General features: G+C 33.9%; 2 protein-coding genes across 3 annotated transcripts in view; one reads left to right on the forward strand and one right to left on the reverse strand.

The window, feature by feature from the left end:
- LOC109069646 (phosphatidylinositol 4-phosphate 5-kinase type-1 beta-like) overlaps nt 1-20,455 on the reverse strand; it is a 35,779-nt gene extending 15,324 nt beyond the window's left edge. The window contains exons 1-8 of one of the 2 annotated variants that reach the window (XM_042761781.1): nt 20,313-20,447; nt 12,381-12,438; nt 10,214-10,323; nt 9,921-9,989; nt 7,946-8,076; nt 5,322-5,439; nt 2,367-2,519; nt 1,374-1,670 (exon numbers count right to left, since the gene is read on the reverse strand). In XM_042761781.1, the coding sequence (XP_042617715.1) occupies nt 1,374-1,670; nt 2,367-2,519; nt 5,322-5,439; nt 7,946-8,076; nt 9,921-9,989 (768 nt within the window). In that variant the 5' untranslated portion in view covers nt 10,214-10,323; nt 12,381-12,438; nt 20,313-20,447. Of the gene's footprint in view, nt 1-1,373; nt 1,671-2,366; nt 2,520-5,321; nt 5,440-7,945; nt 8,077-9,920; nt 9,990-10,213; nt 10,324-12,380; nt 12,439-20,312 lie in introns of both variants that reach the window. The other variant, XM_042761780.1, reaches the window with a different exon arrangement.
- Nucleotides 20,456-20,898: 443 nt separating this feature from the next.
- LOC122134126 (frataxin, mitochondrial-like) lies at nt 20,899-25,815 on the forward strand. The gene is made up of 6 exons (XM_042761782.1): nt 20,899-21,080; nt 21,532-21,612; nt 21,728-21,804; nt 22,205-22,325; nt 24,318-24,415; nt 24,658-25,815. The coding sequence occupies exons 1-6, from the start codon at nt 20,976-20,978 to the stop codon at nt 24,794-24,796; spliced, it is 621 nt and encodes a 206-aa protein (XP_042617716.1). The 5' UTR covers nt 20,899-20,975; the 3' UTR covers nt 24,797-25,815.
- The last annotated feature ends 153 nt before the right edge of the window (nt 25,816-25,968 follow it).

The following is a 25,968-nucleotide window of genomic DNA, read 5'->3' on the forward strand; positions in this document are numbered from 1 at the left end:
TCAATTCTCTTTCATACTTCATATAATTGTATCACTTAACCTTCTCCAGTTCTTTTTACAGTACACTCATACTGTTAATTTTCTTCTCATGTTTAGTAACGCAATGTCTTGTAATGTAAGAATGATCCTCAAATAGATTAGTTAGCTGATTGTTACCCTTGTTGTGATTCAGGTACTGAGTCTTGATGTCTATCTGTGGCGTTTTAAGGAGTTTAATGCATGCTTTTATCTCATGAGTTCATATAATGAGTGTTTTTGTGATGTTGTCAACAGTTTAAGACAACGGGCAATTAGCTGTCCATGTACACTACTGTTCAAAAGTCTAGGGTTGGTAAGATTTAATAAGTTTTAGAAAGAAGGCTCATATGCTCATCAATACAATTTAAAAGAACTGTTTTCTATTTTAATAAAACTGAAAATGTAATTTATTTCTGTGATGTGAAGCTGAATTTTCAGCATCATTACTCCAGTCTTCAGTGTCACGTGATCCTTCAGAAATCATTGTAATATACAGTGATACATTTTCTATTCATCAGGATTTTTTATGAATAGAAAGTTCATAAGAACATTTCTTTTTTAAAATTAAATTAAATTAAATTAAATTAAATTAAATTAAATTAAATTAAATTAAATTAAATTAAATTAAATTAAATTAAATTTATTTTTTTATAACATAACAAATGCCTTTACTGTCACTTTTGATCAATTTAATGTGCCCTTGTTGCAAAGTGTTAATTTTTTTAAATGAATAAATATATAAAATGAAACTTTTGGACAGTGGTGTACATAAGTTATTGAAATGTTAATGAGATAGAGCACATAATATTTTAAATCATTGTGAAATAAGAGAAAAATTGCATGTAAATCTTTTTAGAGAATTGTTAAAATGATAGCAGATTTTAAGTAATAGCAACTTGGCAGAATCTGTCATTTTTCGGCAATGCAAAGTATAAAATAGAAGTGTGCGATAATGCATAATTTTTGATTGCCCTGTTTTTTTAACATAACTTATTCTAGTGAGACATGAGCCATATGATACACTTAAGTGCATGATTTGTGACACCTTGTAATAAAACACTTCGGTGACACTCAGGCCAGATCAGGTTTGATCAAATCAAGGTTGGCTGTCACAGAAACCAAAACAGTCAAATGTGTAAAATACATTTGTTTTATCCAGCTCATGATTCACTGTGATTAATATCAGAAGCCTTCTGTTGTTGTTTTACTTCCAAGTTGCTTTTTATTCTATTGGACACATGTTACACAAAACTCCAAACACACTAACAACCCCAGCAGTGCTCTGAAACCACCCACAACTTTTACACATGCAGACACCACTCATTTTTTGTTTGAAAATTTAGGATAGCACTCACCCGGCAGTCCCGCTGTAGCGTCTTCATCAGGGCATTATATGTCTCCGTGTCAAAGTACAAGCCATCATGCATGTCCACAAAGTCTAGGTCCTTATATGTGGGACAGGCCTTTTCCCGCTCTTTTCGTGACGCCCGTCTCTTGTACGTGGAGCCCTTCAGGTCATATTTGTAGTGCATCTTTAAAGACCGAGGCAGGACATTGTTCATAACCACGAGACGAATGTTGATTCCTCCAGACTGAATACAGTACAGGCCATAGAACTTGGGAAGTAGAGTCCTAGGGTTCTGGTTGAGGTTCTGAGGAAAAGAAATAGCTTGAATTAAAGGAAATGCCATTTTTTGATCTTTAAATACTTTCTTCAGTGTTAATGTTTACAGTAGACATACTGTGGCTCTTTGACGCTATCAAAAACACTGTTGTTTGTGTGAACATCCCGACCAGCCGAATGCAATAACGCAACCAAAATGTTCAAATAAAGACATACATTTCAAGGGAACCTTTCTGGTTTCGTACTTCCCCTTTAATTTTGATCTATAACAGCAAGTCAGACTGCTGAGTTTGTTCGTAAACAATCTTTTCAAAAGGGATACGTTATGCAACATAAAAATCAGGTTTGGTAGTCAGTTATTCGTGACTATTAGCAATAATGTTTACACATAATACTGAACACGAAAGGTTGGAAAAAGAGACACAGAGGACATACTGTATATATGACCTGACTATGAAGAATAGTCCTTTATGTCAGTAAGATACTTACACACACACACGTTTTTTTAAGAAAATTATATAAAATACACTTTTGGCTTGTTAGAAATATTCATAGCTCATTTCATCCACAAAAAGTAAACCTGTATATGCTGCTTTAACTGCACCAGTAAAACCTTCTAAAATAGACAGATGAGACAGAACAGTCTATAACTACTGAGTCACAGTGTTTTATTCAGCTTTCTTCAATGAAGAGATGAATGAGTCTGTACTCTACTGAGACCTACCATGTAGTATCCTGGAAGCAGTTTTTGCAGGAATTCTGCCTCCTTGTGCTGGACGGTTTTGATGATGAATTCATCATCGCTGGTCAGGTAGAAGAGGGAGCCACTGGCGCCGGGATTAGACAACTCAATCAGGGGCTCTTTACAAATGGAATACTGCAGGATCACAACAAAAACAATCCATTAGAACATGAAATTGTATGAGTGTTTAAATAGAGCAGAACAGTACTGGCCATGAAGTTAAATTAAATTAAATTACAATCAAAAATTAAAAATTAAAAAATGTAAAAAAAAAAAATAAGAATAGTATATAAATAATTTTAAATAATATATATATATATATATATATACTATTTTTATTTACTTTTTTACATTTTTATATATATGTAGTTTTTTATTCAATTGTACAGTTTTTTTATTAGATTCTATTTATTTATCTATTATCTATCTATTTATATATTATTATTTATTATTAATAATTATGTCAATGTTTAATTATGCCAGTCCCTATGAAGAAAATGAATGGGAGCCAAGGGCATTTGAATTGCACAAGACTTCAAAAAAACAGTGTATGTATGCAATTTATAATGAGGTGCTTTGGGACCTTTACAAAAGGTCATCTATTTTTACGTGTGTTTTAAATATATGCTTCAAAACACCTAAACACCTATTCATATTTACGTTAAACTGACAACAAAGAGTAAACCCTAAAGAAAGGAGTTACTCATAACACATGACTTATGAAACATCACCAAACTGACTGGCTGCAGTCAACCAGACCTTTCTGGCAGGGTTCCCTGAGGAGGCAGCAGAAGGACAGTGTTGAACCGAGGCCAGACACTCATATTCAAAGCCTGCCTAATGAAAGTCAACAGTCACGTTGTACTTTCCAGCTCAAACACATGGACATTTGCATTTGGACTGTGTGTCATCCAGCAAATGTGAGGCTTTTTAATTAGCTTGCACTTCCTCTGCCCTATCTACATAATTATAAAAATGTACACAACAAACTCAGAAGAGCATGAAACATCACTTTCTTTCATCTTAGCTTGACCATTTCCTACTGCATTTTAGACCTCATTCCTACTTTATACATTCATTTGAATGTTTAGTGTCCAGTTACAGTACAAAACATTTCCTTGTACAAAAGGACTTAAAGGAATAGTTCACCAAAAAAATAAAAAATGAAAATATACTCACCCTCAGGCCATCCCCCCAAAAAGTCCATCCCCTGTTGCCCTCTCACATCAAAATCCACAACACAGTATGTTTAGAACTTTTGTTTTAAATTTTTTTATATGATCTACGCGTATTTCTCCCCTGATTCAGACTAGATGACTTTATCAGTTAAAAAGTTAAAATCACCTTGATGCATTTGTTTATTACAAACACACACAGCTTTTTTCACTTCACAAGATTTTAATTGAAAGACTGGAGTCATGTGGATTATTGTGATGTTTTTATCATCTGTTTGGACTCTCATTTTGACGGCACCCATTCACTGCAGAGGGTAATATTAAATTTCTCCAAATCTGTTCCCATGAAGAAACAAACTCATCTACAGCTTGGGTGGCCTGAGGGTGAGTATTTTTGGGTGAACTATTCCTTTAAAAAACACAATGTTGTTTGCACTGCTAGTGTATAAAGACTATGGGTATCACATACATAGGCAGAGCATGTGTAAGACTGGGCAAGGCTTAGACTTTCCATGGCCATGTGTGGGTAATTAACCAAATTGGAGAAATACACCCCTGAACATTTAAACTAAATCTATTACTGATGTCGCAAATAAAGTGAAAATTAAATAAAAAATGTTGATTGCAGTATTAAATTTAGATCTCTTTTTACGCGGTTTAACAGCGTTGCTTTGAACTCTGAACTTAAATAGATTTACTGCTACTGTGCACTTGAGTCACTTCATGCAATTTTTTCTGGAGTACTTAAGTGTGTCTCTAGTAAATGCAAATAAAAAGGAACTCCCATTCACCTATGCAAAATGTAGAATGCAAAAAGTTAGCTTCTGAATGGTATTATGTAAACAGGTATTCCCTTGTCATTAGAGAAATCACAAAACCCAGCATCTGCGTTGCATTGCACATCCTACAATTAACATTTTTGTCTAATGCAAGCTAAAGGTGGTGCACAATAGATTCATAACAGGGGATGATATAATGCAGGTTCATAAATAACACAGGCAGACCAGACTATCAGGCACCTGGGAGTGATACCGCACTGCTGGGCTAATTACAAGGCCATTAGATGTCAAAGAGCAGAGAAGGCAATTACAGCTCAACTGTGATTATACACTTAATCAGCATCATCCACCCTGACACACACACACACGCAAACATGCATATCAAACTGTACGAGAGCTGCAGAGATGCTGCAGAGGCACTGCAATGGCTGGGAAACATACTCCTCCAACACCTCAATGTGCAAAACGGATTTATGATGTCACACAAAAATTAAAGTTGTGTAGAGGGCGAAACAAGTTATAATATCTTGATGAAATATCATGCAGAATAAGACATGTAGGCCTAAATGTTTTGAAAGAAGTCTCTTATGCTCAACGAGGCTGCATTTATTTGATCAAAAATACAGTAAAAACAATTAATATTGTGAAATATTATTACAATTTGAAATAACTGTTTTCTAGTTTAATATATTTTAAAATGTCATTTATTTCTGTGATGCAAATGAAAAGGTCTGGTGCTTAAGAAACATTAATTATTATTATTATTATTACTGAAGTTAAAAACAACTGTGCTGCTTAATATTGTTTTGGAAACTGTGATACATTTTTTCAGGATTCTTTGAGGAATATAAAAATCAAGAACAGCATTTATGTGAAATAGAGTTATTTTGTAACGTTATAAATGTCTTTATTGTCACTTTTGGTCATTTTAATGTGTCCTTTAATGTGGCTAAAACCAATAGAAATTGAAAAGTGTGTTTTACCAAGTAATCATCTGGCTTGATCCCGAACAGCTCCCGGAAGTAGCGAAAAGCAAGTGGTGCGTACGTCTTGAAACGGAAGTCTGGATAATGGTGCGCTGGAGTCAGGTTGCTCCCCTCACTGCAAAAGTGAAAGTATTTGCTTAATGTATCACAAAAAAACTAAGAAAATAAGGGAATCAACTGTGTGTTGCATTAATGATCATCACATTCCCCAACACAAGAGGCTTCTGGGAAGAATCTGGGGTCTGTCTGTAAACATAATCCTGTGAGAAGAATGTGTTACCTAACCTAAATGCTCCTTTATGCCTAAGGCAGAGACACATTTGATCTTTCTGAGTCCCATTGAGTGCGTCCTTGTTGCAATGTGACCCACCAGCAGTAAACACCAGAGGTAATCTTTTCCAGAGACACACAACAGCAACCAATGCCTGAGGACAAGGAGGTCCTAGTCTTTCTCTATTAACGGTTACACAAACTAAAGACCACATCAGTTATACATGATGAAATGTAAGCAAGCCCTGGGAAAAAAAAAAAATCAGGTAACCCACATTTCGCCTTTTGCTATTATGAGGCAGGGCATTAGTATTTGGATTAACCCCATTTGAATAATTCCTAAAAGTGTGATTTGAAAGGGCCAGATGATGTCATAATCAACAACAAGTGCCTGTGATCCCTCACAAGTGGGTTAGAGGGTTGCTGTTTTTTCAGGGCACTTGAATTAGTTCTGACCATTAGCTGTTTCAGACTACGTCTCACTATTAAACCTCAATCCATTTTTTTTTTTATGAACTAAAACAAAAGCAGACTGATGAGGGGCAGACGAAAGACCTAACTCTGAAAAATTGGGCTTTTGCATGTGCAAATCTGTCTCACAGACGAATGCGTAATTTTCATGGCCTTATTTTTGGTAATGCAGTTTATGAAGCTCAAACAGAGCACAATTCTAGCAACTCCAAAGTCATGGGTTTGATTCGCGGGAAAAGCAAGAACTGATAAAATGTGTAGCTTGAAAGCAATGTAAGTGGCTTTGGATTAAAGCATTCCACCAAATGCATAAATGTAAATATGTTAGCATAGCATATTTCTGTAGTATAGGATATGCCTGATTACCTTTTAGAAAAAACAATAGCACATTAGAAAAGAAATATAATATGACCATAAACCGAATAACAGAGGTAATATTAAAAAATATTAATTAGACTGATATTTTATATTCAAAGTAAGTGTAGACCGATATTTAAAATGACAATTTGATGCTATGCCTATAAAGCCAGTAATGTCAAAGTCTGAGTGTCCTCTGTTTAATAATTATCTACTCTCTATGAAAAATTGAATTAGTTTTATACATAAAAGCCAAATAGTCTAGAAATTGTTGTTTTTTGGCATATAACTGCTGTATAATGTGAATCACGCACTTGTAATTTAATTTTATTATACTTTCATTCCAAGTGCATATAAAGCATGTAAGAATCTGTTATGCATAATCACTACTACTATTTACTATACTAAAGTTACACTACCATTTGATAATTTGGGGTCAGTACAAATTTTTTTAAAGAAATTAATACTTTTATTCAGCAAGGGAATGCATTAAATTAAACTGCATTAAGTGACAATAAAGACATTTATAATGTTACATGTTCTTTCGAACTTTCTATTAATAAAAAGAATCCTAAAAACTGTATTGTGGTTTCCACAAAAATATAAAGCAGCACAACTGTTTTCATCATTGACAATAATAATAAATGTTTCATAAGCATCAAATCAGCATAACAGGATGATTTTTGAAGGATAGTGTGACACTGAAGACTGGAGTAATGATGCTGAAAATTCAGTTTTGTACTGAAAATTCACAGTTGTACTGTTTTACTGTAATTGTGATTTTCAAAAACATTAAAAAAAACATCTTACCAACCCCAAACTTTTGAACGGTAGTGTATGAACTGGGTAAGAAGTATGCGCTTTAAGGAAACAGTTCATGTATTTCTTTGATTAGTTTTAACCAGCTTACAGTAAGTCATGCCTACTTTCACTTCTGGCCAAATGCAAATACGAATACAAATAATTTCCCATAATCACTCCCAATGTAAATACAGATAATGGCTTTGCTGCACGATTTTTTGAAAATTAAATAGCAAGCATCACAAAGTATACACAAAATACAGTAACTAGTACACTAGTATTCCATCTCGAACACAACCATAGACTGTCATATTGGTTCAAACTGAGGGCGAACAAATGCAACCGGAGTGCAATCCCTAGTGAGAGAACCAGACTCTATAAATAAGGAAGTCAGGCTAGTGGATCAGTGTCATCTCTTTGAATCTTGTATCAACACTCTGCTCACTCTAAAGAGCTTTTGGGAATCATCTGTGCGAGAACCAACTGTGCAGGATGTAGAATGAGCTCAAGTTTCTAGCTTTTATGATACAGTCTTTTGTGTGTGATCAAACACTGCAAGACGCCCTGATGTTAAGATTTCCTTGTTTGAGAAGAAATGAAGAGCAGATGACCCAAACTAAATGCAATGGGTGATAAATTGTGAAAGAATTTCCTCATTCCAGACCACTTTGACAACAACATGCGTAGGCAGCTAATGTTTGCATCATTGTCTCTGTTCATACCTGGGTAAAAACACACTCTCCACCACATAGAAGTCCTGCATGAGCACATCTCGGTCGGGTTTTGAGGTCAGATTCCCCACGGTGTAACCAATGCCAAGCTGGATAGCTCCTTTTAGGGCAGATGAAGTAGTCTGTAACAATATCGGTAATAAAAAGCAATACAATTTAGTATACTTGAGTAATTTTGAAACTTACTTTTATGTGGGTTTATTGAGGTCATTAGATGTTAGATGCGCAAGAATAAACTCGCTTCCTAAATCTCCTTTGATTAAACAAATGACATTTGTGGGTCAAAACTCTTGAGCAAGGTTCACTGGAAATACTAGATCAGTCACAGCATGAAAAGGTTACAAGTGCAATGTCTTCCAACACAGTAAAATCCTAGAATTTTGAAAAGTTCATTGATAGGCCTCTGTTGATACCAACATTTAGGAGGGTGGACATTATCAACATACTGCACTCGTCATAGGAGACACTGAAAATAAGGTGACTGGAAGAAAGTAGCTCATTCTTCACTGAACAGAAGTGTTGGCAGATGATTTGCTGATGTTTTTTTGTGTTTTATCAACATGCAGCAACACACTGATGTAATAACTGCTGTACATAGTCATGGTATCAGAGGTCCTACCTTGAAAAATTCACTGACAAGTGAGCACGGTATTTTTATTTTTGTTTTTTTTTGTATGTCCATGTATATACTTTGTTTATCGTTGTACTAGTATTTTTTTGTATTTTTGTATATTTAATTTATTTACTGTCTAGATTTCCATGTCTGTATTATATCAAGCCAAAAAAAATAAATAAATAAATAAATAAAATATATATATATATATATATATATATATATATATATATATATATATATATATATATATATATATATATATATATATATATATATATATATATATATATACATATATACAGTACAGACCAAAAGGAAACATTACTATTTTTAATGTTTTTGAAAGAAGTTTCTTCTGCTCATCAAGCCTGCATTTATTTGATAAAAAATACAGAAAAAACAGTAATATTGTGAAATATTATTACAACTTAAAATAATAGTTTTCTATTTGAATATACTTTAAAAAAATAATTTATTCCTGTGATGCAAAGCTGAATTTTCAGCATCATTACTCCAGCCTAATATATTTGATGAATAAAAGGTTAAAAAGAACTGCATTTATTCAAAAAAAAAAAAAAATTCTAATAATATATATTCTAATAATATATTTTCTTTACTATCACTTTTTATCAATTTAACACATCCTTGCTGAATAAAAGTATTGATTTTATTTAAAAAAAAGAAAGAAAGAAAAAAAAATTACTGACCCCAAATTACTGACCAGTAGTGTATATTGTTATTACAAAATATTTATATTTTAAAACATAGTTTCTTCTTTTTTTTTTTTTTTTTTTTACTTTTTATTCATCAAAGTATCCTAAAAAAGTATCACATGTTCTGAAAAAATATTAAGCAGCAGAACTGTTTCCAACTTTGATAATGAATCATCATATTAGAATGATTTCTAAAGGATCATGTGATAATGATCCTAAAAATTCAGCTTTGCATTACAGAAATAAATGATAATTTAAAGTATAATAAATTTAAAAACAATTATTTTAAATTGTAATAATATATCACAATATTACATTTTTTTCTGTATTTTTGATCAAATAAATGCAGGCTTGATGAGCAGAAGAAACTTCTTTCAAAAACATTACAAATAGTAATGTTTCCAAACTTTTGGTCTGTACTGTATATATATATATAGTTCTTGCTCATTTTAATGGCAATGGATTAGATCTAGATATACTATTATAAAAAGCAAATGTGGTTACATATATAAATCAAATGTTAAATATGCAAATGAAACAGTAGATGACTCAAAAACTGTTTTAAACAACAAAAAGGTCATATTTTATAATGATGCTATGGTAGATATAAAGAAAATATTAATGAAAAACAATTTACCTTTTTGTATGTTTTCTCTCTACTGTTATTGCTAGACCCGCTGACTCCATTTTCATTGGATGATGACATCTACATGAAGCAATAAAGAATTAAAAGTTTAGTTTAAGTCTAGTTCACAACCATAAGCTGAGCATATGTAAATAACATCCTCAGGCCCTGTCAAGCTGTAAACCATCAGGTTTGCAAAGGAGCCCGACACGGACCACAGGATTTCCTGCCAGAGTAATTGAGTGGCTTGTAAATGCAGAAAATGTGTGGCTCTGCTAATAAAATATGATGTCATTAGGGTTTACCTTGTTTTAACTGAGAACACAGGTGTTGGTCTGCTGTTCAGCGCTGCTGCGTGGCTCAGTCATGTGGACTGGATGGAAAGCAGAGGTCTGGGTCAGAATGGATGTTCTTCCTGTCAACCAGAGCATAGGAAGGAGTATGTCCTAGTTAGTGTGGCAGTGGCTGAAAAACCAATCAGTTTAATGGCAAACAGCAAGATGTATGGGGTGAATTTCACGAAAACCTGTCAAGAAAATGTCATGGTCATATTTCAGCCCAAAATCTGAAAAAATACATTTTATTTTGACAATTTTTTTTTACAATTTTGTACTATTGAATACTTTTTTAGTTATTTTATTAATTTGTATTGATTGTTCAATTTGTTTTTAGTTATTTTATTAAGTAATATAAATGCATACTTTTCTTAATATTATTAAAGAAATAAATGACATTTTAAAATGAAATTTTTTTAAATTATTTCAAACAGTTATTTTGTTATTGTGCTATGTTATTGTATTTTTGTTATTGTGTTATTGTATTGTAACAGTCATTGTAGTAATATTGTATATTATTACTGTTTTTGCTATATTTTTTTGTTTAAATAAATGTATCCTTGGTGAGCAAAAGAGACTTCTTACAAAAAAATGTTAGAATCTTACAGACTCCAGCCTTTTGAACAGTAGTGTATTTTCAAGCTTTTTATTATACAATATTTTTTTTTAAATATTAAGATTATTTTAAATAATCTTCAAATATTGAAAATGTTTTTGAATACAATAACTGTTTTTTAATTTATTGGGAAATTTTTTATTTATTTATATTTTTTGACTAAGCTCAAATGACACAAGAGAGAGATCAAACTTTTTGCAATGTTGTTAGTAAAGCTAGTGGCGCAGAAACTAAACTTTACCTTTAATGAACGATTGATTTCAGGTGTTCTCATTGAGACTTGTGACCACCTAAGTGTATTTTAGATGCACAGCACTGAAAAAAACGGTGCTTTGTAAAGTCAGCAAACAGTGTGCAGGGCCTCACAGTCTGTGTAAATGAGGAATAATGGCCTATCAGACTGACTGCATAAACAAACTGCAAGACGGAGCCCTTATTCAGAGTCAGTAGCAGCCTGTGACACTAAAGCGTTTGTGCCATTCGCTCTGTGCCAGCAAACTGATATCGGTGGGCCTGCAGAGAGGTATAACACAGAGAAAGTGTGGATGTTTGCTCTTGATAACCAGCTGCTGTCTGAGGAGCGTCTCACACCTGCCAGTTTGCCTGCTATCCAGATCTATTACACAATTCACTGTGAGCAAAACAAGCCACTAGCAACTTTCTTCTTAAGTCATTAACCACAATACTGTCATTAATTATACATAAGCACTGAAGAACAATCAAAACAAAGATTATAAAACATTTACACTGAGAAAAAAGGCACATCACACGGCACAAAATTCACTCAAGGATCAGTGTAAAAAATATATGTTTGATCGCTAGCCAAGTACATCATGGAAGATTAAGATCAAATAACACAATATAACATAAGAGGCCATGCATTAGAGTAATTTTACCATAGTTAGGGGTGGAAAAATACTTTTTGATGCCTCTTGTGGTTTTCTGACTTTATAAAACTGTTGCAAATGCTAAGTCACCAATATTTAATAAAAAGTTAAATAATTTAATTATTTACAATTGCTAAGCAAGCAATTTGGTAAAAACATTAATACTATGAAATATTATTGCAATTGAAAATTACAAATTTTTATCTAAATATATCTTGTCATTTATTCCTGTGATGCAAAGCTGAATTTTTAAGCAGCCATTATTTAAATCTTCAGTGTCACATGATCCTTCAGAAATCTTTCTAATATGCTGATATGCTGCGTGATAAACATTTATATGAAACATAAATCTTTTGTAACATTATAAATGTCTTTACTATAATTTTTGATCTATTTAATGCGCCCTTGCTAAATAAAAGTATTAATTTCAATATTTTAAAAAAGAATCCTACTGACCCCAAACTTTTCAACGGTAGTGCGTTGTTACAAATATACGTGAATAACTGCTTTTATCATAAATCCAAATCATTATATAAGTAGTGTCAATATACAAGATGATTTATTGATACATGAGTCAATATTTAATGCTCTGAGAAATGGCTAAACAAACAGTTTCAGTTTTAGATAGTAAAACAAGTTACTGTTGTCTGCCTGTTGTCTGCCAGAACTGTAGGCCCCGATCATCATATTCCCTTGTAACATAAAACCTAAAGTTTAACATAATGCATGTGACATTCTTCTATAATCCAGTTAAGAACAATAGCCACACTGTAAAAAGCACCAACAAATTATGTTGCACTGACAGTGGAAAAGACATGGATCTCACAGAAGAGGCAAGTGCCCTTTGAAGCTATTAAAGATATGTGACCATGTGCCAGAACAGAGAAAAGAAAAACACTTATGTTTCTATCACCATAACACTTTAAAAACCTGTCTTCACTTTCTCTCTCTCTATCTATCTCTTCTCCTCGCACTTTCTTCACTTTGTGGTTGCTATGAGCCCAGGTTCAGTGCTTGTAAACAGTGTCCGCATCCAATGAGGGGCACACATACCCCTGATTATTCCAATTGGTTTGACCAGTACAATTAATAAACCCAATTAGTTTGGCATACTAATTGGGGAGGATCTCAACATCACCCGTTCAAATTTCCAAGTATATTTTAGCTTATAGATTTTTAACTGAATGGCAAACATGATGCATAAAAAAAACATGAGACTTTTATAATATACTCTTATAATTTTCCCCCCTTTATTCTTGAGTCTTTTTTATTGGGTAAAATAATATTCAGGCGATACTCATAAGAGCCATTTACCTAAATCGCTTTCATGCAATCAACGAAATGACAGCAAGGATGCCACTCCATCAATCGCCATCAAAATTGGGCCAGATCAGCTTTAAAGCAATAGTTCACCTAAAATGTACTCACCCTCAGGCCATCCATGATGTAGATGTGTTTGTTTCTTCATGGAAACAGATTTGGAGAAATTTTGCATTACATGACTTGCTTAGCAATGGATCCTCTGTAGTGAATGGGTGCCATCAGAATGAGATTTCAAACAGCTGAAAAAAAATTACAATAATCCACAACTAATCGACACAATCAGCTAACATCTTGTGAAGTGAAAAGCTGCATGTTTGGAAGAAACAAATCCATCAAGGCATTTTTAATGCTTCCGCCGGTGAAAAAGTTCATCCCCTGTTGTCCTCTCACATCAAAATCCACCAACATATATTTTGTTTCCAGTTGTAAATGGAACTTGTCTGTGCATATTTCTCTCCTGATTCAGACAAGACGACTTTTCAATGGTGAAACCAATATTATGGATTATGGACTTGTATTTTAGCCAGAAGCAACACACTGAAGTTATAAACATCTTAATGATGGATTCATTCATTACAAACATGCAGCCACGTGGATTACTGTAAAGTTTTTATCAGCTGTTTGGACTCTCATTCTGACGGCACCCATTCACTGCAGAGGATCCATTGGTGAGCAAGTGATGCAAATTTTCCCCAAATTTGTTCCCATGAAGAATCTAACTCATCTACATCTTGGATGCACTGAGGGTGAGTAAATATAAATTTTTGGGTGAATTATTCCTTTAAAGTCAGCATAAAATGGATGTTACAATGTTTTTTGTTTTTTTCTTCCCTATTGTGATTAATATCTGAGTGAAATGGCTTTTCAAACTATAATTACTATATTATTTCAGATTTTTAGATCTGACACATTATATATAAACAATGCTACCCAAACGAAAAATAATAATAGTTCACAAACAGTTACTATGTACTCATTACGAAAAAAAGAAAACAACTACATTTCTACAACATTACTTCTAATAATTAAGCCTAAATGTATGTTTATTCTCAATTTCCCTCCCAAATGTTGTACAATGGACAGTTATGCCAATTTTGTTAAAATTTTATTTTGAAGTGAAAACTTTTTAAAAGAACTATTTATGAGTGAGAGGGTCAAAATTCCATGTTCGTTCGTTTTAATTGAGGGGTTGAAGCTAGAGAACAGGATTAGAAGTGTATCCAACGCGGCACAGGCCTCACAGATGCACGCTTTGTTCTGACTGGAGGTTCTCTCTTCAGTTCACTAATTGGATAGGGTGAAAGTCATTACATAACTGGCTTAGTGTGCTGTGTGAAGGTTTCCCGCTAAAAGCTGTAATTGGATGTGATGTTATTAAAGGCATTTTAGAAGAATTAGCTGAACTGTTGGACAATATGCACAACTTCACATGAATACAATGAAACTGTAAATACTAATTACTGCTGTACAGACACAGGCGGTGAGAAGGCACAGCCCAACCATTGGGCTAATCAAATCCTTGGTATCAAGTGTAGGAAATAAAGAGAAGTAACCGATAAAGCTAGTTGTTTCTAATGAATCAAAAACAGACAGCACAACCAGTATAGTCAGATTCTCCAACGAATGAATCTTATGACCTTGTCCTTTTTAGTGAATAAATCACGTGCAATGTATTCGGTGTAGTCTGTTTCTAAAACAAATTACTCTTATGAGTCGGCTCTTTTTAGTGAATTAAACACATAAATCGCATTGTGTGTAGTCCGACACAGGGCAAATGTATCTTATGAGTCTGTTCTTTTAAGTGATTCAGTCACACGCAGCGTATTCAGTGTAGTCTGATTCTAAAACTAATAACTCTTATCAAGCGGTTCTATTTAGTTTTCAGTTTTTAGTGAATCAAACACTGTGCATCACTGACTCATGAATGAGTTAATCATATGAACTGGTTCTTTTAAGTGAATCAAATACAGTACATTCATCACATCTGGTGTACTTTGATTCCAGAACAAATGATTCTTATGATTCCATTCTTTTTGGTGAATTAAATACACACAGCTTACAACTTTCCATTAAAGACAATTATGCAAATATAAAGCGCCACTTGCGGCAACGCATTCTTGTGTGTTCTGAGTTTATCTAACATTTTTGAAGGCACTCCTTGAATATAGAAGCATTAGCTTGTGTGTTATATGTGCTTGCATACAGTAGGCCGTTTCTGACTAATATATAAGAAAAAGATCAAATTCCTCTACAGAAATACAAACATAACAATGATCCTCATTTTTGAAAAAAACTTTTGAAAACCAATGAGCCGTAACTGAAACATATGAAAGGTACATGTCTACCACAGGCACATAATAAGCCTCTTTATGGACTTTTATCACACTGCTTTATGATAATGGTGTACCCAGGATTGAGTTGGACCCGCTGTTCCGCTCTCACTTTGGCTGAGCTCCAGCCCTGTGATAAGAAAACCATTATGCACTTCCCTTTACTGTGCCTGTTAAGTCAATGCATGTTGCAGACAGGAAGTTGTGAAGTAGCCAAGGAATTAAATGACCTCTATAATACTTTGGGTTGAATCAGCACATAGCCATTACTATTCAAAGAAATCTTCAGGAGTAGTCAGTATACCACCTTTCAAAATTTTGGGGTCAGCATTTTACTTTTGAGAGAAATTAATACTTTTATTCAGCAAGGACATACTGATGAGAAGTGACAGTAAATGCATTACAATGTTACAAAATATTCTGTTTCAAATAAATACTGTTTTTCTTAATTTTCCATTAATTAAAAGTCTTCAAAAAAATGAATAATGGTTTCCACAAAAAATTTAAGCAGCAGAACTTTTTTTTTTTCATATTCACAACAATAATAAACGTTTCAGTCAATCAAAATGGAACACTTACTTTGATAATAATAAAATAATAATGAATAAAACTGATTACATTTATTGTTGTTTTGTATTTTGTTAAAACAATGTCAAGATGTAGTGAAATTCATTATATTTCCTGAAAGGTCAACATGATGTAAATTCTCAGGAGGGATTTCAAGTAAATAATGTTGGTCATAGACATAGTCCAGCTGGTGATGTAGAGCAACATTAAACAAAATTTCCATTGCATATGACATATGGAAAACATTTTCCAAGTTCTCTCAGGTTGTTGTGGGGACATTTGATTATAGAAAGGCATATGTCATATGAAATGTTTGAACCTGATCATAAGACTCATAGCATGGTAACTAAAACAAAAGGCCCCGTGACCAAGCCCTGTCCAGGGGACATATAACTCCCTCAGACTGTATTTGACAATAAGAGCCTTTCCAGGAGCCTGTTGTTGCCTGCTGGGGACACGTTGCCATTGGAAGCGATTGATGCTTTTTTTTTTTTTTTTTGAAAAATCAAAAGAACAGGATATGCATGTCTAGATTCCATTGTTGTTCTGAAACCAGTGAGATCAACAACATTGCCTGAAGTTCCGTTTATCTCTCCCCCTCAATGCGTCCGAACAGTTAACATGCACTGCTCTCTGACATTTAAGACTAAATGTAAGAATGTTGGTTCAGTCCTACACATAAAGCAGCCAATCACTACAACAAGCTCATTGACAGGCCTTCAAGGGCAGGGTGGGCCTGCTCTCCCACTCTAGTCTGAGTAATCGCTTTGCATTTTTAACTGAGACATAGTGGTGCTTGCAAATGGAATTAGGGATTGCTCACACACACACACACACACACACACACAAGACCCTGGCAATGGTCTCACATTTTTTTAAAAGTCAAACTTATTTTAACTTGAGCACCACTTTTTTAGAACAATGTGTCATGGATGAGATGCTGACACAAAAAGACGCAAATGCAATGTTCAAAACGTGTGTTGACATAGAAAAACAATGGAAATGTAGCATCACTAAATTAACATCAAATTAGCAATTAGCATGACTCAACAGAATTGCAAAAATGTAATAGGTAAAACCTTTAAATTTGAAGTTTTTCACTAATAATTTTTTCTACTCCCAAATATCATCCATGTTTAGGTTCAAATAAAAAATGCTGCCACCGAGAAGTCATGTCAGATTTATAGCCAAACAGCAAGCCAAACCATATTTTTATCTTGCTAGACAGTGGAATTCAAGATGAAAAACTACAATACCCATGATTCTACATACTTAAAACATATTGTTTCTATAAATATAATCAACAACTTTAAGGAAATGATGAAAATTGTTTTATATTCCACCATTGTTTTTCATTTGATTGTCATTTGCAATGCTTCATGGAACTGTAGTTCTTTCCCTCAATAAAGCTGTTAAGTGCAAAGGCCTTTGCCTTCTTGTCCGATTTTTTGAAAACCAACGCAGCTGAAAAGTGGTCAGGCACTAATGCATTCTATTCTGACTGCAAGTTTTAAATATACCGTATGGCTTTCAATGGAGAGACAGTTATCTGATTTAGGCAGTACTTTTCTCTGATCTTGCCACTAGTGGATCAAGAACTATTTGGCACACCTATTTTATTATTTACAGTAAGGGAAGTATCAACATATAGTGTTAACAGCGGTAACAAAACATAAAACAATTTCCAAACAAGCTATTCTCTTCACATTCTAAATAAAAGAAGACATTTTCAGGGTCGGCAACATTCAAGAATGCATTTCATTATGCTTTTACAAATGTCACAAGACACAAGTGATCGTGACCGCCTGCTAAATAGCCTACAGGCTGAAACAACCTCAGGGAACATGGTTATGTAATGTGTCAAATGAAAAGTGCACATTTTTCTATGGGTCAGTGGAAAAATGTCCTTTGCCTTTTACTGATGCAAGCTAGTATTAGAATCAGAATTAACTGAATCATCTTAGTTTATATTCAGGAACACTGTGACACTGATTGACCTGTAGTCGTTCAAACTAAAGAGGTTCTTGTCTCGTCAACCTTTGGCTCAGACATGCCATCGTCACAGGTTCGTTATGTAATTTTTTAAGTGAGACTTTTACACAGGCTTGGAGGGAAAGATGACGGTGATGCAGTGGATGTGTTTTTGCAGACATTTCTCATTTGCATCTGCTGATTTCCCATTCAAAAGCACTGGCTTGATAACCTTCAGCATTGAGAGTTGCATGAAAGACCAGGGAACGTGAAATCCTATAAACATGATCTTTCAGCTCTCTCAATATTAAATAATATAACCTTCACTGTTGAATAAAGTAACACAACTTGCTTTGCTGCAAAATGATCCACTAATGCCAACTTAGCACAAAAGCTGCATCTGAAGTGGCATATTTACCACAATAAAGTGCATTTACACTATTTGTAATGTGTGTATGTTGCACAGAGGCAGTATAAATACATTTACATAAAAATTATAAGTGCAGAAATAATGTTAAATATAATTTGTAAAATAATTAAAAATAAATTACAATGAAAATATTTTAGATATTTTTAAATATGAAATTATGAGCATTAAAATAATAAAAATGTAAATTAAAAAATATATATATTTATCTAAATGAAAAAAAGAAAAGAAAAAAAACTCATAAAAATAACAAATTTTAAAGCTGCACTGATGCTGCATTTCTTTTACACAGAACCAATGCAGCATCAGAGCTGCAACTTATACTAGGGGAGCTGAAGTAGGTCAAAGCTGCATGTTTTAGTATGATTTTTATTCTGGGATGCATAATTGTGCAGAATCTTGTATAGGCACAGAGTCTGACCATACCAGTCTTAACCATGCTCTGTAAAGGGGCCTTAAATAACACATAAGAATCAGTGTGTTCTATTTAATATTTTCTGTCCCAAAAGTAGTTCTATTAGTGAAAAGGTCACCATCAAATCCCCCAGTATAAATATAATAATGATTATGGTGGCATAATCCAGCCAGAGAGATGATATATTACACATGAAGCTGAAAAGAGTATGTCACATCCCATCCCAGCTCTTCTGTACTGATCTAAGAGCAGCTTAGTTAACATAAACTATGGTCTTTTTTCTTATGCTGATATAAGAGGTGGTAAATCGGGTTTGGGTCAGCCACTGTATATTGGCTGTCTGCAGTCTGAATACTAGGAAGGAATGTAGCATGCCACTGTGGGAGCAATAATAAAAAAAAAATGTGCATGGGAGTGAGACCGCTGGTCACGACTGCTGTTCATCATTCAGCTGGAGCTTTGAAAAGCTCCAGAAAGATTAAAAATGAAATGAAATGATGTTGCTTATTGATCTGATTCTGACAACGGACTGGGATACAGATGAAAAGGGGTCTGTAAAAACAACATGAAGCACTTTTTGCATTAATCCACAACACAACCTCATCAGGTCGCATCTGAGTGCCATGCAATTATAACTTTTTAATTTTAAATTCAATTTTCTTTAAAGAAATCCTTAGTCAGTCAGAGACATTACAGATACATCTGCTAAAATACAATGAAATATTACCCCCCCCCCCCAAAAAAAAAAAATGCATACAGATAATATGGACAGTATACATACAATATACTGCAAAAATAAAAAATGCCCAAATGAAGGGGAGACCTGGGCTAAATGTCACACTTTTTAGTGAGCATTTCTAGAAAAAACAGCTATTTCAAATTTTCACTGTTGTTGCTCAGAGACACATGATACAATCCACTGAACTCAGATTAACCTTTTGTGCCAATACAGTTACTGAGATATGACCCTTCTGCCAGCTTACCATGTGACAGCTAGACCCTTTCTCCCCTACTTTAATGTGCTTGTTGAGGATTTTTAAATCGGGGCGTTTAAAAGAGAGTAAAACATGCAAATGTGTTTTAAAACGGCAAATGTTTTATGTATAGACTGCAAACTAGATTTCCAGAAGCAGTCAACACATCTACAAGACCTCGTAATATTTCTGAGAAAACACTTCCCTGCAATATTACGTAATTTTGCCACTCTTAGCATAAAAGTTAAACTCTTAAAACGTAAAAACAGTCTATGTTATGATTTTGCAACGAACAAATATAATGATAAAATTTGAGTTACATTATTATTATTATTATTATTTAATTGGCTACTATGTTTTTTAAAGGTTTTTTTTATATATATATATACATGCGTACTTATAGAAGTATGCATAAAAATTTCCATAATTATACACATGAATGTGTCAAATATGACGTCTGGCCAATATGAGAGCGGAAGAACACACCGCTGAACTAGTACAGGTGTATATCCATAGACAGGTTACATCGCAATAAACATCATTTTAAATAATATCTTACCTGCATATATGTCTTTCAGCGCGGGGTGTCTGTCTTGCCTTCAGAGAGAGAGAGAAACTTGAGTACACACTGATATTCCGAGACTTGTAGTGTTCCGTTCACTAATCGTTAATGAAGGCGACTGAAGTCATACAGCAGCGAGTCTCCGCCTCCTCCTGCACTTCAGAGAAATACTTTTCATTCCAATAATGTCAACACGCTCTCTTTGATGCCACCTAGTGGTTCGAGGTGGTATCTATCTATCTATCTATCTATCTATCTATCTATCTATCTATCTATCTATCTATCTATCTATCTATCTATCTATCTGTCTGTCTATCTGTCTGTCTGTCTGTCTGTCTGTCTGTCTGTCTGTCTGTCTGTCTGTCTTAAAAACTTTTCTGAATGAAAAATAAAAAAAAAAACGTTCTATTTATTTAACTTTTAAAAAGAAAATATAAAAACTAGATTTAGTTTTTAATACATTTTTCCAAGTCAGAAAATCATTTCACTTTTAAGATAACATAAAAACAACAGCAACAACAACAACAACACAGGAACGAAATTCAGAATAAACCAGACTTTTATTTTGTCGGGACCTGTATTTTGAAATGTCGCGAGGTCTGTCAGAGCGGCACATGCGATCAGTCTGATTAGACGGTGACTTGCATCCTTTTAGAAGCTATGTCAAGGTTAACTAAATGTTATTTTCGTCTGCTTAGCTTGAGCTCCACGTGGAAATGTCACCAACAAGCCTCCAGACTTTCAACAGTGAGAAGTGGACTTGAAGTGAGTGAGTTGTAAACAAATGTTTGTGGCTGGTTAGCATGACTGAATTATTAATCTGCGCCGTGGCAGGTTATGATGAGATGTATGCATATCTCTTATTATAGAATCTTATTTGTCGTAAACCTCTAAATTTTGTTCTAGGGAGATAAATCTATTATATAAGAACTGGATATGATTATATGAGATCTGGACAGACATGACACAGCAACTTTACTGGCTCGATATATTCTATTTAGGTGCAAATTAAACATAAAACTTTGCCTGTTAAATAAACCCTAGGTTGTGTTTCAGTCCTTGCAGTATAATTACTTGATTCTGATCTTTTATGCTGAGTTGTAGTCCAATTTTGATTACCTTAATTAGTGTAACTGCTTGTGTTTTAGTTGTCAGAGTATCTCATCTTTAGGTCTTGATTTGAAAGTCTGTTTTATTTGTGACCCATTTGTTTTAGTTGATATGTGGTGGCAGGTTTAGGAGTATTTCTTCACCACAGACAGTTACAAGGACCAGTGCATGTGGAGGACGTTCACAGGTAACAAACACAGACCTTTGGTGCCTTTTTACATTTCTAAATCAAGTCTCAGAATGCGTCAAAGTTTAAAATAACCTCTTTTTCCCATCTTATCTGATATTTAAATATTTTCAAGTGGTTTGATTGGATTCTGAAGAAAAGAGAATTGCATTTAAGCACACCGCTTGGAGAAAAAGAAGCACTTCAGTTCAGGTATAAAGTGTTTACTGAATTCTCAGGGTCAAGTTTAGTCTTAAGATTTATCATTGCGTTGGTCAGGGTTCGTTCATTGTAAGATTATTGTTCAAATAATTATAATTTTCTTGGTTGTGTTTTGTTAGGGTGTTAAAAAAAAGTTATTTGTTTATATACCAAAAGTCCCAGCAATGTCAGCCTCATAATTTTTTTTTTTATTGCTCACATTCAAATAATAATCGATGCAAAGTTCTTAGCACAGAAAACATGCCATACAAGCCAAACAAATATTTTTAATACAGACAACTATTAATAAACCAATTATTTTTCTCATTTATTATTGACACATTAGCATCATTTTCACTTTGATTTTTGCAATGATTGGAAACTTAACATACACAGTGATTGTTTTGAATAGAGAACTAACAGAGGCAGAATATGAGAGACTAGCAGAAGAGACACTGGATGCATTGGCAGACTATTTTGAAGACCTCACAGATGAGAGCTTCACTGGAATGGACTATGACGTTGTCTTCTCTGTAAGTACACATGCCCATATTCTCACACTCCTACAGAATATGTCCCTGTGGTGCTTTTACTTAAGTTTGTTGTGCCTAGATGTCCAGTAGGGGTCAATGTTGGTCTACATTAGGCTGTTTGCAAACCATGTCTTTGGATGAACCAGGATCTTCAGTAATTACAAATGAAGAGTAGAGCCATTTGGAGGTGTAAATTGATTTCAAATTTATGATATTATAGTTATTATGCTTCGATCAGTTGATATATACTATTATCGTCACTAAAGTTAAAATGTTTGAAAATGAAAAAAATTGCAATAATTATTCTTTTAATTGAAAAAATATTTTTGGCATGATTTGGAGTTGCCATTTCTCATCTTTGCTTAAAGTTGTACACTTCACCTGTCATGCAACCCATTTGTCCGAGATTTATATCCCCAGCCTTTTTGTGAAACATTGCAATTAAGTTGTTGCTCTCTAGGGTGAAAAAGAAGTCCTAAAACTTTTATGATGTTATCTTTTCTCTTCTTCTTTTATAGGAAGAGATGTTTGTTTGAGTGTTATTGTTGTTGAGTGCTCCTGCACGACTTCTGTTAAGAGTTCACAGCAAAAAAAAAAAGCTATTTGTGCAGCAGCCTTTGTTGCAGAGAAAATGCACATCTCCTGCAGGATTTATGAAGGCTGTAAACAGCTTTTAACATGTTATTGTAAGACTGGACTAATGCCACTTTCAATCTTTTCTCTCACACACACACACACACACACAGATTTTTGTTTATTTATTTAAAAAAAAAAAACTTTCTCAAACCCAGTGGATGATTAAGTCCATGCACTCATTTCAGTTAAATTTAAGCATCTGGTGGGTGGCCAGCAGGCCCTGGTGACAGATTGATTGGTCATTCACGCTCCTCGCTCTCCTCTGGCTGGATAAATGTCAGGTGGTGATTTTCCTGTCAGCTGCTTACTCTTAGCAGCCAGTTTTTACACCTCTCTATAGCCTCACGAGCAACTAGCAAACACAGACAGCTGCAGCCATCCCGTTAAATGGGATTCAGAAAACTCTCTTTTTGCACACTGACTCTGTTGCTACAGTTAGGATGATATAATGATACTGCGACGCTTTAGATCAAACATTCGGACCACTGTGAGCCAAGGCGTGGTTGACAGATTGAGCAGTGTTCCCAGTAAAAAAAAATAGTCTCATAGGAATAGTCTCATCAGTGCTCTTTCAGGTCTTTAATCAGCTTATTTGTTATATTTGCCTTAAGTTGATTTCTAGTATTCTTTTTAACTTTATGAAGGGCAATATTTTTATAACCTTGTTAAATGTATGCGTCATCATTTACGTCAAATTTTTAAATTTCATCAATGCATTCAGTTAGAATGATAAGACACTGTATGGTTGTTACCATTCAAATGAAATCAGTATCAAGAAACTCCATCTTTCCACTGCAGAGGAAACACAGAACTGCATCAAAAGTGCCATTTAGATGTACTTACTCGGACTGTTTAATGAAGATAAGAGGTCCCATAAATGCATTTACACAGTAAAATTGAAAATGCATAAATAATGTTTTAAGATTAATGTTTTACTTTTTTAACATACAGATATGAAATGCTGAAAAAATGCTAATTTTCCTTCAAATTTTGAGCAATGAAGACTTACAATATTTCAGAAAAAAATCAAGTATTTGTAGATTGTTCTCTAATTTTGATCTCCTCTGTGTGTGTGTGTGTGTGTGAGAGAGAGAGAGAGAGTGTATTATAAATATAATCTAAAAATATTTACAGAAAATTGGGGGAATATTAATTGGACCTATTCATTTTAAAATATTGCAATTTTAACAGTTATAATTATGATTTATAAATATATTTAGTTATAAATATATAAGTATTATTTAAAATTCTCTTTTATCCATTCAAGGTTGTTCTTCCTGTCAGTGCACCATTTTAGTGTTCAAGCCACAGACTGAAGCCATCGTGTGATTACATGTATGTTAATTATCTTAACAGAATGGAGTGCTGACAATGAAAGTGGGTTCTGAACACGGTACATATGTTATCAACAAACAGACACCCAACCGACAGATTTGGCTCTCCTCGCCGACAAGGTTAGACACTCATTTGTGAATTTTCATGTTATGCTTAACTGTTTAATCAAATTTATGTAAAAGAGTTAGAACTGAATCAGCAGATTTCTTACTAATATACTTTATTTACTTAAAGTGACAATATTTTTATTTGACTTTAGAAATGGTATTTCTTGCGTTATATATTTACAGTGTAACATAATTAGAGCAAGTATATTCAGTTTTCAGCTGTATCAGACATTTCTGAATGTTTCCTTTCTCAGCGGGCCCAAACGCTACGGTTGGACAGGGGAGCGATGGGTGTACGCTCACGATGGCATGGCATTGCATAATCTGCTCTCCAAAGAGTTGTCCGTCATCTTCAAATCAAATATAGACTTGTCACATCTCATCCATTCATGATGAGACCAATGTGAAGAACAGACACTGTTATAGATCCTTTCCAAAGCAGTTTTCTTGTGACTCTCGTGATCTTTTGGGTTAAACAATGAGGGTAAGAATTTAAAACTCTAGCTCATATTCAAAAAGACCTTCTAGACATGAATATTTGAATGGTTTTTGCCTCTTTTTGCATGAAGACCTACAAATCAACCCAAAAAAAAAAAAAAATCCAAAAAGCAGGGCCAGAAGTGCAGATTTGATTATGAAACAAGTACAAGTATTATATGAAACAAGTACAAGTCCCCAAACAAGTATAGACCTCGAATAAACCGTAGAGATGATTTATTTGTCTACATCAAACCTGTATGTAATTTTAAGCTTTAAATGCACTCCGAACAGCAGAAAGTGCTCTCATAATCAAATCCCTGTAAACCTGTACCTGGTTAGATTAAAACCAGATTAAAGAGATCACATTTAATGGCTCTTAAAACAGTTGAATAAGACAAATGGACACAGATTGTTTTTTGGAGGCTGTACTTATCTGCACGTCTGGCCCTGCTTGAACTAGAGGCTGCTGGCTAGATGTGGGAAAAGAAGGGGATTATGACAGACAGATGGAGAAGTTTTTGCTTTAAAAGCCCCCAGCCAGAGCCTTTATTCAAGAGTTATCTGTGAATAACGGCATCACATCTGATCATATTCCTCAGAACTTTACCAGCAGCCTCAGATGATTTAAAGATACCAGCCCAATTTAGCATTAATCCGCCAGTCGAAGCTGTCATTAACTCTGGAGATACAACATAGTTGATCATTACTTCCCAGACGCCTCTCAACATAATAGCCCATATATCGCAACGCTAACTTGACACGCTGTCCATGCGAATGTTGAAATATGAGATGTATTGCACTGATACGTTTGATGTATTCATTGGGGTTGCATGATGAAACAATGGCACATCTGCCACCGTTCTGATGTCTGATGTATTTGTCCACTGATGCATAAGTAAATATAATATGAAATAAATTAAAATGTTGTTTTATTTCCATTGTATACACATTGTGGTTTATGGTTCATTTTATCAGTTAGTAGTAATAATAATCATAAATTATTATAAATTAATTAAATAATATAACATTATAAATCCTTAATAAAAACAACATAATACATAAAACAACAATATAATTCTTAATAA

This window comes from Cyprinus carpio, chromosome A8 (assembly GCF_018340385.1).
Source record: "Cyprinus carpio isolate SPL01 chromosome A8, ASM1834038v1, whole genome shotgun sequence".
In the NCBI taxonomy this organism is placed as follows: Eukaryota; Metazoa; Chordata; class Actinopteri; order Cypriniformes; family Cyprinidae; genus Cyprinus; species Cyprinus carpio.

Coding starts and splice junctions, on each gene's coding strand:
- LOC122134126 (XM_042761782.1), top strand. CDS start 20,976: ATGTCAAGGTTAACTAAATGTTATTTTCGTCTGCTTAGCTTGAGCTCC. Junction 22,326..24,317: donor ACTATGACGTTGTCTTCTCT/GTAAGTACACAT, acceptor TTATCTTAACAG/AATGGAGTGCTGACAATGAA. Junction 24,416..24,657: donor TGGCTCTCCTCGCCGACAAG/GTTAGACACTCA, acceptor TTCCTTTCTCAG/CGGGCCCAAACGCTACGGTT.